Source organism: Protobothrops mucrosquamatus, unplaced genomic scaffold (genome assembly GCF_001527695.2).
Source record: "Protobothrops mucrosquamatus isolate PMUCROS unplaced genomic scaffold, P.Mucros_1.0 scaffold1445, whole genome shotgun sequence".
NCBI classification, from domain to species: domain Eukaryota; kingdom Metazoa; phylum Chordata; class Lepidosauria; order Squamata; family Viperidae; genus Protobothrops; species Protobothrops mucrosquamatus.
The window spans coordinates 431321-443819 of record NW_015387625.1 but is presented as its reverse complement, the minus strand read 5'-3'; the positions used below and the strand labels follow the sequence as shown (position 1 = coordinate 443819).

At 41.6% G+C, this 12499-nt stretch overlaps 1 protein-coding gene across 1 annotated transcript in view; it reads right to left on the bottom strand.

Moving 5' to 3' along the window:
• BANP (BTG3 associated nuclear protein) overlaps nucleotides 1-12499 on the bottom strand; it is an 81538-nt gene that overhangs the window by 55182 nt on the left and 13857 nt on the right. Inside the window, exons 4-6 of the mRNA XM_015822020.1 lie at nucleotides 12045-12167; nucleotides 11401-11576; nucleotides 14-253 (exon numbers count right to left, since the gene is read on the bottom strand). Of these exons, the coding sequence (XP_015677506.1) occupies nucleotides 14-253; nucleotides 11401-11576; nucleotides 12045-12167 (539 nt within the window). The remainder of the gene's footprint in view (nucleotides 1-13; nucleotides 254-11400; nucleotides 11577-12044; nucleotides 12168-12499) is intronic.

The following is a 12499-nucleotide window of genomic DNA, read 5'->3' as shown; positions in this document are numbered from 1 at the left end:
ACCCAGTACTCACAACGGATGCCGTAGATCATGAGAGGATCGAGTTGTTTCTTCCCGTGCTTCCCTTGCCCAGAAAGGTTAGAGATCGCCTGGATTTCTCGATGGAAAAGGTAATCAAGCAACGTCAGCGCCATCTTCTCAGCCGTCCGGCAATTGGTGCTGATGTGGAGCATGTCTGCTGGGGTGATGGGGCAGCGCACACGCATCTCAGGATTGTTTTCGTCCCCGAGCCACGTCCCGCTAGGATAATCCTCTAAAAAGAAACACACGTGAATAGGGCACTTTGCTCCTCACCGAGATAATAGAATTGCCCTTAGTCAAACTCTATGTCGCATAGACTGGGCTCATTTTAAGCAGGTGAATAACAAAAAGCCAAAAAAAGAAAAACCACACATTAAGTACAGGCAGTCCTTGACAGTTCATTTAGTGGCCATTCAAAGTTACAACATCACTGAAAAAAGTGACTGATGACCATTTTTCATACTTATGACCGTCGCAGCATCCCCGTGGTCATGTGATCAAAATACAGACGCTTGGCAAATGGCTCATGATTACGATGGTTGCAGAGTCCCCAGGGCATCTGATCCCCTTCTGCGACCTTCTGACAAGCGAAGTCAAGGGGGGAAGCCGGGTTCATTTAACAACAGGGTTACTAACTTATCAACTGCAGTGATTTGCTTAACAACTGTGGCAGGAAAGGTTGTAAAATGGGGCAAAACTCACTTAACTAATGTCTCACTCAGCAAGAGTTGGGCTCAGTTGTGGTCGTAAGTTGAGAACCACCTGTATAAGTGGATACTAGCATATAAACCACAAGGAGGGAATTCATTTTAAAGACAAACGCCCTACTGACCGCAGCGTTAATCCAACAGTCCCTGCAGGTGAAAACAAATCTCCTTCTAGCCCTGCAAAGGCCCAATTTGGGCAGAAGAGGAAATCAGGGTCACCTGCTACATGCAAGAATCATAGGAGGGTGAAACTCACATATTCTTTTTTGTCTTTCCTTGTTTTCTTTGCAACCTCAAGAACCCCGGAGAATTTTGTTTCTGCATCTAAAACAAGCCACTGTTCCTTGTGACATCCAAAATTGGGGGGGAAAAAACAGATCATTTCAATTACAATTGACAAAAAAAGAAAAAAGAAAAGTGAGACAGGGATAAAAACATTTTATTTTCCTCTCGGTGAATTCAGACGATCTGGCAAACCCAGAAGAGGAGAGCCGAAGCCAATGTTCTGATCTGATGCAAGTCAGATAAACTCTACGGTGTGGCCTTTCTACAGCAAGGCTTTTCAACCAGTGGTACGGGTACCACCTGTGGTACATTGGCACCTGGCAGGTGGTACGCGACCATCCTAGAAAAGTGGTAGCGGGGGAGGGGAATGAGATGGCTGGAGCTGCAGGGCTGTCAGGGCTCAGCGGCAGCGCCAGGCTCCAGCTGGAACTCGGTGCTGATGCTGGTGCTTCTGCTGAGCCCAGAAGAAGCGCCGATCAGCTGGAATGTTGCAGCCTCTCCAGGGTCTTGTGATTTACATTCAGATGCTTGGCAACCGATTCATATTTATGACGGTCACAGTGTCCCAGGGTCATGTGAAGGGACCAAAACCTGCTGCAACCACCCAGCAGACGGGGGGAATAAAAACCAAACACCCCCCCACCCCACCCCCACTGCCAATCCCCAACAGAAATGCTCACAACAATGGAAACCTCAGACAGGAGGAAGAGCGCGGCGGGCGGGCAAGCAGGTGTCTTGCTCACCTGTGCCTTGGGGGACACTTTTTTCAGTGCCATTGTAACTTTGAACAGTCACTAAGCGAACTGTTATAAGTCGAGGACTACCTGTACTTCATCACTTTTTTCCTTTTTTTTTTTTTTTTTGATCATCAAGTTTTTGACACCTTGCTAGGTAACTGGTGGTACTCGGCTATTGCCATATCCTGAAAGTGGTACAATGGGTGAAAAGGTTGAAAAGCCCTGTTCTAAAGGATGCTGAAGCCACAAATAAAGCAAGCAAAACTTGCTGGTTGCTCAAAACGGCTGGAGAAGGAAGGGATATCGTTGTCAGGCATCAAGCGCAGAGCACTGAACCACAACAGTTGTGGGAAGAGGCTGACTCAGCATTTGCTAGGGACAAGTGAGAATGTGCAGCATTTGTGAGTACAGAAGAATGGTAATTTATTTGATTAATTGCATACAGGGCTTATTAAGAGAAGTCACTCGATGGGAACCATAGCTCCCAAATAGAAATGGATTTAAAAAAAAAATTATTCCACACTACTGGAATGGGAGTCTGCATTGTTTCTGATGCATTCACCAAATGGGTTGATTTACCCCTCCTAGGAGTGAATCCTTGTAGGTGATGAAGAGCACTAAAATCCTTATTTTATTACAATGGTACATGGTTTTCTAACATGTCAACACTACAAACAATTTATGTCCAGGACAAGCGAAACTCAAACAATTCCATCCAACCAGCTCAAAATGTGGAACTTCCATTCCTAAAGTTTGGTAGTGTTTCTTTAAGGGAAATGTGTTGAATGGCTGGCATCTAAGAGACCCATAAAATTGCTGACTCACCCAAACCCAGAATATAATTACTTCTAACTGCCTAATTAAGGAGTCTTCAAAGCAGTAAAGATGACCCAATCATTTGTTGATAACCAAGGAGAATCAACTTGTCATCTCTCTGGATTGAGGCCACAGCAGTTATAACTGTTTTAAATCCTGTAAACGTTTAGGGTGTAGATGTAACCACAATGCAGAACCATCAGTGTCACCACCTTCCTGTTGCCTTGTCCAGAAACACTCAACTGTCTGTTATTGACTGAGTCAAAATAATATTAGCGTGAACTTGCCACACTATTTAGTTTCTTCATGTCAAAAACACTGTCTTTGATATGAGGTCTTTCCTAATGCCTGACAGAGATCTGGAAAGAATTACCAAAGGATCAAACTCTTTTTTTCAAAACTGAAAAAAGCCCCTCTCAAACTACAGCATGATAGAAGGCTGTTTTTTTGGACTCAACATGGAACCATTCCTTCAGTATTTTCTCTTCTCCAAGGATAAGAAAGAAGTTCTAGTCTTCCTGGGTAAGATTAATACTTTCCTTGGGCTTAGCTTGGAATAAACAATTCTGAGTACTCATCAAAGACACACGGGACACCCAAACATCAGAAGAACGCCCCCAGTTCTGCTTTCAGTGAAGCATTCATCACATCATCACATAGAGGGAGTGAAGTACCTAAATTCCAGCCATTCAATATACCCACCTTTATGGCGTGCTTGATGGTCTCTCAGCTTGGTTGTTGGCCTGCAGCATCAGCGCCCTGATGATGTTACCTATTTGGGTCATGAAACGTCTGTAAGTCAACAACCAAGCTCAGGGAGCACCAAGGATTCTGCAATTCAACCCTGAGCTACAAATATTCTCTTCTATTGGAAGATTTACATTTCCCAAACACAAGAATATGGAGAGCATACAAGTTCCTCTCCATCTGAAATCTGGATCAGACATTCTCTGTTTTCCTCTCTGTTCCTTTGTACAAAGAAAACAATTTGTTCCACAGAAAATCCTTTGCAGATGCATCACTTAATATTCTTTAACATGAAAGGCCAGTGTCCATCTGCTGATTTAACACCCAGGCTGCTACTTCTGCAGGAATATAATATCACTGCTTGATTCTTTGCCAGTACTATATTTCTTCATTCCAGGGAGAAACATCCTTTGAACCTACCTGGTAGACAAGAAGCAGGAACAAGAACTCTAAAAACAAAATCCCTCCCAGGGTGCCATCAATCAACTCTGTTAAACCAATGGAAAGTACACTGAACACCTGCTCATGTTAATATTTAGAGAATTAGCCAGTTGTGTTTATCAAACACCTGCACGATGAACAAAAACGGTAGAGCCAGATAGCTGCATCAAAGGCATATTGAAATAATAAATTGCTAAAAATATAAGCCCTTCTCTCTGGAGCAATCAAGCAAGAAGGGTTTTCTTAACATGTGTGTTGTGTACATCCATCAGTTGACTTGGCTTTCAGCATGTGAGGATGGGAGAAGAGACTGCTGAAAATTAGCTGCCAGAATTGATTATTAAGAAACCCCACAAAGGCTTCCGGGCTTGACCAAATCAATCTCTCTTCGGTTCTTTGGTTCAATTATTCCAAGTTGATACTGAAATCTTTATATAAAAAAAGCTCTACTCAAAACTCAGAATGTGTGTGTCTGTGTTTCTGTGTGTGCCTCTGTATAAACTAGACACGCAGACACACACGTGTGTAAACTTCATACCTGCATTTGATATGTTCCCTTGGATACCCGTTAAGCTCATGGAGTTGTTGCCAGCTGAACTTAAAATACATTTCCTTTGTTTGTGAACCACATCAAATAATGCTGATTTCAAACAATTGAAACAACATGTAAATTCATTTCAGCTGCTTCATTCGAAAACAGTTGTGATTCCTCTTCCTTTTAAAAACTGCTTTTATTCAGGCACGACACTAGTAACAGAAAGCTGTACTCTTTGGGGATACGTGTGGTAGGCACAGGAGAAACCACGCTTGTTTTTCTCCGTTCTGTGCATGGAAGAAAAACTCTTCTTTTGACAGTGAAACAGATTCTGAATCAGAGGAAAAACCTTCCAGATTTTCTGAGAAAGTCAAATTCAGCTTTACTGTTTCATGAAACTCTGCTATATGGCTAGAATCTGGCAAAGCTATGTCAGTCAAGCCACTCACTCACTAAAGGGGATATATCAAAATTGTTTCCACAACATGTAGGAACCAGGGAAGGAAGGAAGGAAGGAAGGAAGGAAGGAAGGAAGGAAGGAACCCAAAAAGCCAGTTTACTAGAGAAATCTAAAATCCTAAAGCTCTCAGTTCTCCTTCTTCAAACTTGGGATAAGCATCTGTTTTGTAACAACCTCCAGCATCGCCGCAGGGATGGCAAAAGAGCTGCTCCAAACTGTTTCAGATTTTAGGCAGCAATTTTGAGAAGCAGACAGAAAATTGCTATGCCTGCCTTATGTAAGTTGTACTTATCTAATAAAAGCTGTATTTAGTTGTAAGCAGAAGACCTAATTTAATTACATTTTCTGCTTTGAAAGAGAGAGAGGGAGGGTGCACCAATACGCCCTAAATATATGGAGCATCACTGTTTGTTTACTCAGGATATCTTCCCAGTGGATGGCAGAATTGGAGAAAAAGGCCCCTTTTCCCCAGGGGAAGCTGGACACCAACTCTGGGAATTCCAGAGAAGCGCAGCCAATACAGGCTGGCTGAGAATTTGGGGGGGTGGGGGTGGACAATTCTGGTTTCGTTCATCTGGAGGGTCCCGGCATGGGGATGCTGCATATCATCCATTCTGTCTTGCCATCGCTAGGACTACTCCATTGATCAAATTATGATTTATTCAAATTTTAACAACCTAATTATGATTTACAATCAATGCAAACCAGAAATTTGGTCCATCTCCAAACTCAATATTAAAATGTGTAAGATTGGGGTCCCATTTGCTTGGGGTACTTCGCAGGGCTATTTCATGGTTATTTACTGTATGTTGTGTGTTCATATTAAATAGCCCTTTGCAGTTAAATAGCCCTGCGAAGTTCTACAAGCAAATTAGACCCAATACTAGGAAGAATTGAGCACACTTAAGGATTAGCTAAATTCACGCTGTCTTCTTTAAGCATTTTTCTTTTACATTTCCCAGTCTAGCCTGCAAACCCACAATTTTCCTATGATCCAGATGCTAACCAGACCTTACCCTGCTTGTTTCAAGATCGGTCCCAGCCAGCTAGGTATTGCCATCATTGTAAGAACACTTTATTGTGGGAAAAATACTGGAAAGTGACCTATGAAGAGCTGTTGGAAAATTCTCTAACCAATTTATAAAGGGAGGAATGAGATCCATTCCCAGCTAAATCCATGACCAACTTAAAGTGACACTTTGAAAAGTGAAACAATGCAATGCCGAAGTGAATTCCTTCTATTTCAGGAAAATGGTGACAGAATGAAGAATGCTCATTAAAACCAACTATTAGAAAAGACTGAATATTGTAACTCTCCTGGAGCAGAGGCGTCCAAGAACCGCAGAGAAAGGAGTTCTATTACCATAGATTGGTTGCAAAAAAAATTTAACCATGAAAGTGGCAACACAAGAAACAATAATTACAGAAAGATGTATCCAATTAGAACTAAACAGAATGGAAAAACAATTTAAGAAGTAAAAAATTTAAAAGAGAGAGGAATGAATCAAGCAAATCCTGTAACACAGAAATTAGCAAGCAATCAGTTTTCTTCATTGTAGCTATGAAGTTGGGTCTGCAATCACACTAACACATGGTGGGGTCGCCACCCCTGGTGCCCTGGGTTCAGAGCACCCCCTGTGGAGGAAATCCTGATTGTCTGAGGGTGGCTTGACCACTGAAAGTGATACCACCTCTTTAAGGATCTGCAGGTCAACTGAGAGTAGCAGGTTTGAGCAAATTCTAGCAACATGGTCCAAAGGTCTTCTCCATCTATTTTCATCCTTTCACATGGAAATTGAGAAGAAGTATATGCATCCAGAGAGACCTCTCTGCATGCTATCTCCATCCCAGGAGAGGTTCCTCCAGTAGGGAGGACAACCTAAATACCTGTGATAGGAGATTCATGCAGGTGTAAACAGCTCTGACCAAGACAAACATCTTCTTGTACGTGTGTGTATACTTTGCATCTCTGTGTGTGTGGGGGGGTATATATATCAATCATGCTATACCCCTCAAAGTAAGCAACATTCTAGAAAACATAGAAGAGGAGATGGAAATCAAACACATTAACCTACATTCTTTATATTTCTTGTGTTAATTTTTTCCCCTTGTTTTTCCCCCCCAGACAATATAAAATGCTTATCAGAAGATCCTGGAAGAAAAACACAGTGGGAAAAAGCAGCTTTATTCCTATTGAGGTTGCTTAGGCTCTATGCTCCAGCATGCTCATTCAAATCTCTGCATGTCAGCTGAATTTTATCACTTCGCTTAGTCTAAGAGCTTTATTTATGCAGCATGAGCTTGATAAAAAATATCAATTTTTATATGTGAGGCATTGAAATCCAGCATTGGGCTTGTCACAGTGACTGGCAAGAAGCTTTGAGACAAGAGATTATGACAGCCATGACTCTTTTCTGTGCTTCCCTTTTTGAAGCTGGACCTTTGGACAGCTTATATGAAGAGAGGGATTTCCAGGTCCATAATTTATCTAAGGAACAGTGGCATATTTGCTAGAGCCCAAATTCAGAGATGACAAACTATGAACATGAGTAATAGGAGTATCTGGACTTCCTTCCATATTTGATCTGACAGGTCCTGAGCCAATCTGTGATGTGTATGGCTAGATTCTTTCCTTCCTGAGACCCTGCATTGTCTAGATGTAAACATATATGGGACTATTTGCATAACTGAATGTGTTATACAGGAGCAATTTTTAAGTGACTCCATTCCCACACAACAATCCCTTCTCCACCGTTAAACTCTTGGTCCCAGCGAAAGTAGAACTCCTACCTCAAACTCTCATTCCTGGTTAAACGCCTGAACATTTGTGTTCAGCAAATTAGGAGACCTTCCCTTGATTTCCCCAATGCAGTTAATCCAATTTCTACCATAATACTGGCTGCTGATTCACTCAGTGTATTATCTTTGGCCAAGACAAGTTGATTGCCGGGGACTTGGTTGTTTTGGATGGTTAGTTTGTTTGTTTTTACATTATGGAGATGATTTATGACGATGACAGATCTTCAAATGTGATCAAGAAATCAAATCCAAGAAAAATGATCTCAATCTTTGGAAGCCGGGAACCATAAATTATTTTGGCAGAACAGTGTCACTCAAGGGTTTCTAAGCACATGTAAAAAGTTACCACCAAATGTTCGGGAGAAGGAGAACCATGGCATTCTTGGGACAATGGAAATCATTTGCAGGAAAATGGCTTAAGGACACGTAAGGAAAGTCACACAAGAAGGGGAGAAGTTAAAAAAAAAAAAAGGCAGGGAAAAACCAGGGAAAACTTTGTTTGAAGGAGTCCCCAAAAGCAATCTGTTTGGTGTTCAGGGAACTATTCTTTTTTCATTCACCTGGTGGTCTCCACAGATCATCTAGATCAGGGGTAGGCAACCTTGGCTCTTTTATGACTCCTGGACTTCAACTCCCAGAATTCCTGAGCCAGCCATGCTGAGGGGAAAGGGAGAGGTTTCCAAGCTGAGCCATGCTGGCTCAGGAATTCTGGGAGTTGAAGTCCACGAGTCATAAAAGAGCCAAGGTTGCCTACCCCTGATCTAGATAAACGTTTATAAAAGAAATGTAAAGTAGGTGAGCTACTTCCTTGAGTGCAGAGTTAAAACTAGGCTTCTGCTGACTTGAGGAGAGACCTTGCTGCTCTAGTGTGTCAACATCTGGTCTCTTTCTCACTTTATCAGCAAAATGTGAATACCACCAGGAGTATGAGAAGAACACTTCTACTGCTGAAATGAGCGATTATTTCAAGCATTGTGAATTCTCCACAGATGGGTGTCTAAATTGCACAACTTTCAAGCATAGATGCTTATATAATTGCTAGGTTTGTCATCCATAGGCCTGGAATCAATCTGAAAGTACAAACTGCAGCATTTAATTAACTGTCACAGGCTGGCCAAGTTTGTTTCTGAGAACACTAATAACTTTTCCTATTTTGTTAACTTTTTTTGTTGATCACTTCTTGTGAAAATTATTCTTGCTAAACCAATCACCATTCACTCATTTGCATAAATGCAGCCAAGATGTGAACCAAAACTAGAGAAATCGCACAAGCTCCATGTCATGCAGAAAATGCTACACTCTTTAAAATCCTGAAAGAAGACATTTGGAATTTGAGGAATAAGTGACTGCTGGGGTTCCAAAGCCCTGACATCATGATCTAAAATGGAAGGCAAGATGATCTTAAGCATAAATGGACAGTATGTGTCGGTTATTGCCTTGCTTTGGCCCAACAAGAAGATAAATCTGAAGCTCTTTGATTGCCCCATGCTTGAGGAAATCCAACAGGAAAAAAAAAAGTTGAAGAAAATTAGATGATTTGGTACAAACAGACATTGCCTAACATCTCTCAAAAAGGTGAAGAAAGAGCTCTAACCATCAGCGAAACTCAGAAGAAGACATTTAAAGTCAATTGAACCAGACCTCTTTCTAAACTTATACCATGACTTTATTAAAAAATTTCCTACTTAAAAGGTACCGCTTCGGACTGATCAATCAGGAAATTATATATTCTCAAGTCTTTTCCTTTGGTTAAGCCCAGCACTTATATATACAATAATCCTATTAAAAAGCCAACATCTGTCAGTCTGTAAATGTGCCAACAAATTATGCTGAAAAGGTCAGGCTGCAACGATGTCTTTTTTTACTACATCAAAAATCACTTCCCTTAAATAAACAGCTGAGAAAATTACTCAAAATTATTGGCTATTCTATTATATATACTGGAGCGAGGAGTTTTCAACTGTTGTCCAGCACATACACAATTAAACTACTATTAGGTAATGATTTTAGTTTCCATTGGGAGACAGATAATCCCATTTACATCTGAATTTTTGCAAACAGAACACACTCTCCCACAAATTCTATCAAGTTTTATTTATTGCTTTAAAACTCTTACAGAATGAAGAATTTGAGTTGTAAATCTACTGTTGTGCTTGCATTCTTTAAGAGGGAAATAAAAGTGAGCTAAGCTGAAGGGAAGCCCTCCAATTTTAATAAATGGTATCATCTTCACCCACATCTCCCTGCTTTCTGTCAAAAAAATTAGTCTCCCCTGCTTTTTTTTTTTTTTACCTTTAACTGCTTGACGGCTCTTACTCAGAATTATGGTATCTTCTTCCCTCTAACAAATTCAATCAACAATGTCATCTTAACTCTGTATTCTTTCCACAGCTGTCTCTGCGCTGATCTTGTACTAATGTTCAATTTTGAAGCATATGTGAATTTAATATGCATCATAAAATGAGAGGATCATGAGACATATTCCAAATGGTTGCATTCCAGCAATGGTGATTTTCTGAGATTGGGAGGGGGGAACAGAGGTTGAGAGGGGGGGCGTTGGAAACTGATAAATTGCTGACAAGGCTATGATGTATACAATACATTTTTGATGGGAATTTCCTGTTTTCAAAATTATTGTTTAGAATTGCCAAAGTAACTGTTTACTTTCAGAAAAGTTCAAGCTCACCAGAAGGGCATAATAAGTTTCAGCAGGCAGTCTGCTGGCATCTTCTGTTGCTTCCTAAAGAAATGCACTTCTTTCCACGGAGCTGGTTTCCAGCACAGAGACGTGATTGCAGAATCAGAGCAGTTTGGGGAGCCTTTGTGTCTTTTTTTAAAATTATTTTTTAAACTGCAAATGAGCACTCTTAATTTGAGACTCACAAACTGCCCTGGAAATGAATTCTGTTCTAAACACAACACAAAGATCTATTTAAATCAATGTTTCCCAACCTTGACAACTTTAAGATGTATGGACTTCAACTCCCAGAACTCCCCAGCCAGCATGGGGAATTTTGGGAGTTGAAGTCTATACACCTCTAAGTTGCCAAGGTTGAAAAACACCGATTTAGATCAATAACGGCAAAGAAAGATGAAGCCTAGATTTGTCCCCCACCCCATATATATTAAAATATTCAATTGGAGTTCAACTCCAGTTACCCTTGGACACAATTTAGCAGTACTCTGGGCAGCAGGATAGAAGTGGTTTTTTCACCCTCTTCTTGTGGGAGGTGTCTACTGCCTCCCTCTCCTCTCTACAGCCCAGGAACCTCCTGATGGTCCATCACCCAAAGCTGAGCTTCCAAGCCCAGACAAAGTTGATGCTAGGACAACATGTTGCTTACAAAATCTCCTGCTTCATACTCAACAAAATACAGTATCTGAATGAAATTAAGACGGAGGGTCTTAGCTGTTCAATTTCAGAAGGGTTTCTGGAAGCCACACCTAAATGTTTGACCTCTCCATGTAGCCCTAAGGCAGAGGTAGGCAACCTTGGCTCTTTTATGACTCGTGGACTTCAACTCCCAGAATTCCTGAGCCAGCATTGCCTACCCCTGCCCTAAGGCTTCAGGTTGTGAGTTTGATTTAAGGACAAATCAGAGTCCTCTGGCTTAATGCTCTTCCATGACCTCCAAAACCTTTACTGATAATTTGGAAAATGATAGGACAAAATTTTAGATGCTAACGAAAGAATTTTTGCAACCCCGAAGCAAATCAAGCTATGTGTGAGACACCAAAGAACTGCTTCCTCTTCTGAGGCAAACAAAACATGGCATTTTAAAAAGAAGACCTAAGATTAAAACGGCTCCAACACTGGGACTAGCCCAAAGATTTCAAAGATGATTTGCTTACCTTCAGAATTCAATGTAATAAGGGTGACGTTGTTCCCGATATTCTGATTTCCTAGCTGGCCGCTGTTTGAAACCGAATCGCTGGCTTCAGAACCACTCTCTCCGTCTTCGTTGTGGCTATCGTCATGCCCTGGGACTTTAACCACAATGGTGTTCTGCCTCCGCCCGGGAACAGCACTGAGGAGGAGGAGGAGGAGGAGGAGGAAGAAGAAGAAGAAGAAGAGGAAGTCACGGATTTGTGCAAGGGTCCACACGTGGACCCTCTTTCTCTCCAGCTCAGATTGGCTGACGTACAAGAGCCGTGGTGGCACAGTGATTAGAAGGCAGTATTGCAGACTAACTCTGCCCAAAGCCAGGAGTTTGATCTTGACCGGCTCAAGGTTGACTCAGCCTTCCATCCTTCTGAGGTAAAATGAGGACTCAGATTGTTGGGGGCAATGTGCTGACTCTGTAAACTGCTTAGAGAGGGCTGTAAAGTATACATCAACTGATCCTGGGGGCCAAGCCAAATTCAAGCCAGTTTCCATGGCCTTAACTGATTCTTAACTGAAACTCAGGAAAGCCACTGCATGATTTAGCTACCTGAAGCAAGGGTTTCCTGTGCATGAAGACAGAAAGAGGGAAGAGACCACTGCCATTACTAACTTGCTAAGGATGTTTTCCAGTGAATCAGCCGCTCGGCTTAACGGCTCTTCCTGCCCCACCATCTTGGCTACAATCGAGTTCTGACGGTCGTTGTTGAGAATTACTGTGGTCTGAGGGACAACACTGCAAAGAGAGTAAACCGGGAGAGGGGAAAAGTAAAACAGAATAAATGAGATTCAAAAAAGCTCTTTTGCCATCCATTAACTCACACCTGGCAGTTTAGCAAGTTGCTCCGTGGAAAGTGTTACAAGCATGAATTTGTGGAGAGGTTTCCCTCTTTTTGGTTTCAAGGCTGTTTGTTATGTATTAAATGCAAAAGCTCATAATCCATCATACTCTGAACTCTGTTCCATTTCTAGAACTCATAACTCTTTCAAGGAGCTGACTACTTCAGTAGAATTATGTAACGTCCTCTGACCCCTGGCAGAATTATTCCCTTTTTTTTTTAGCCAGTT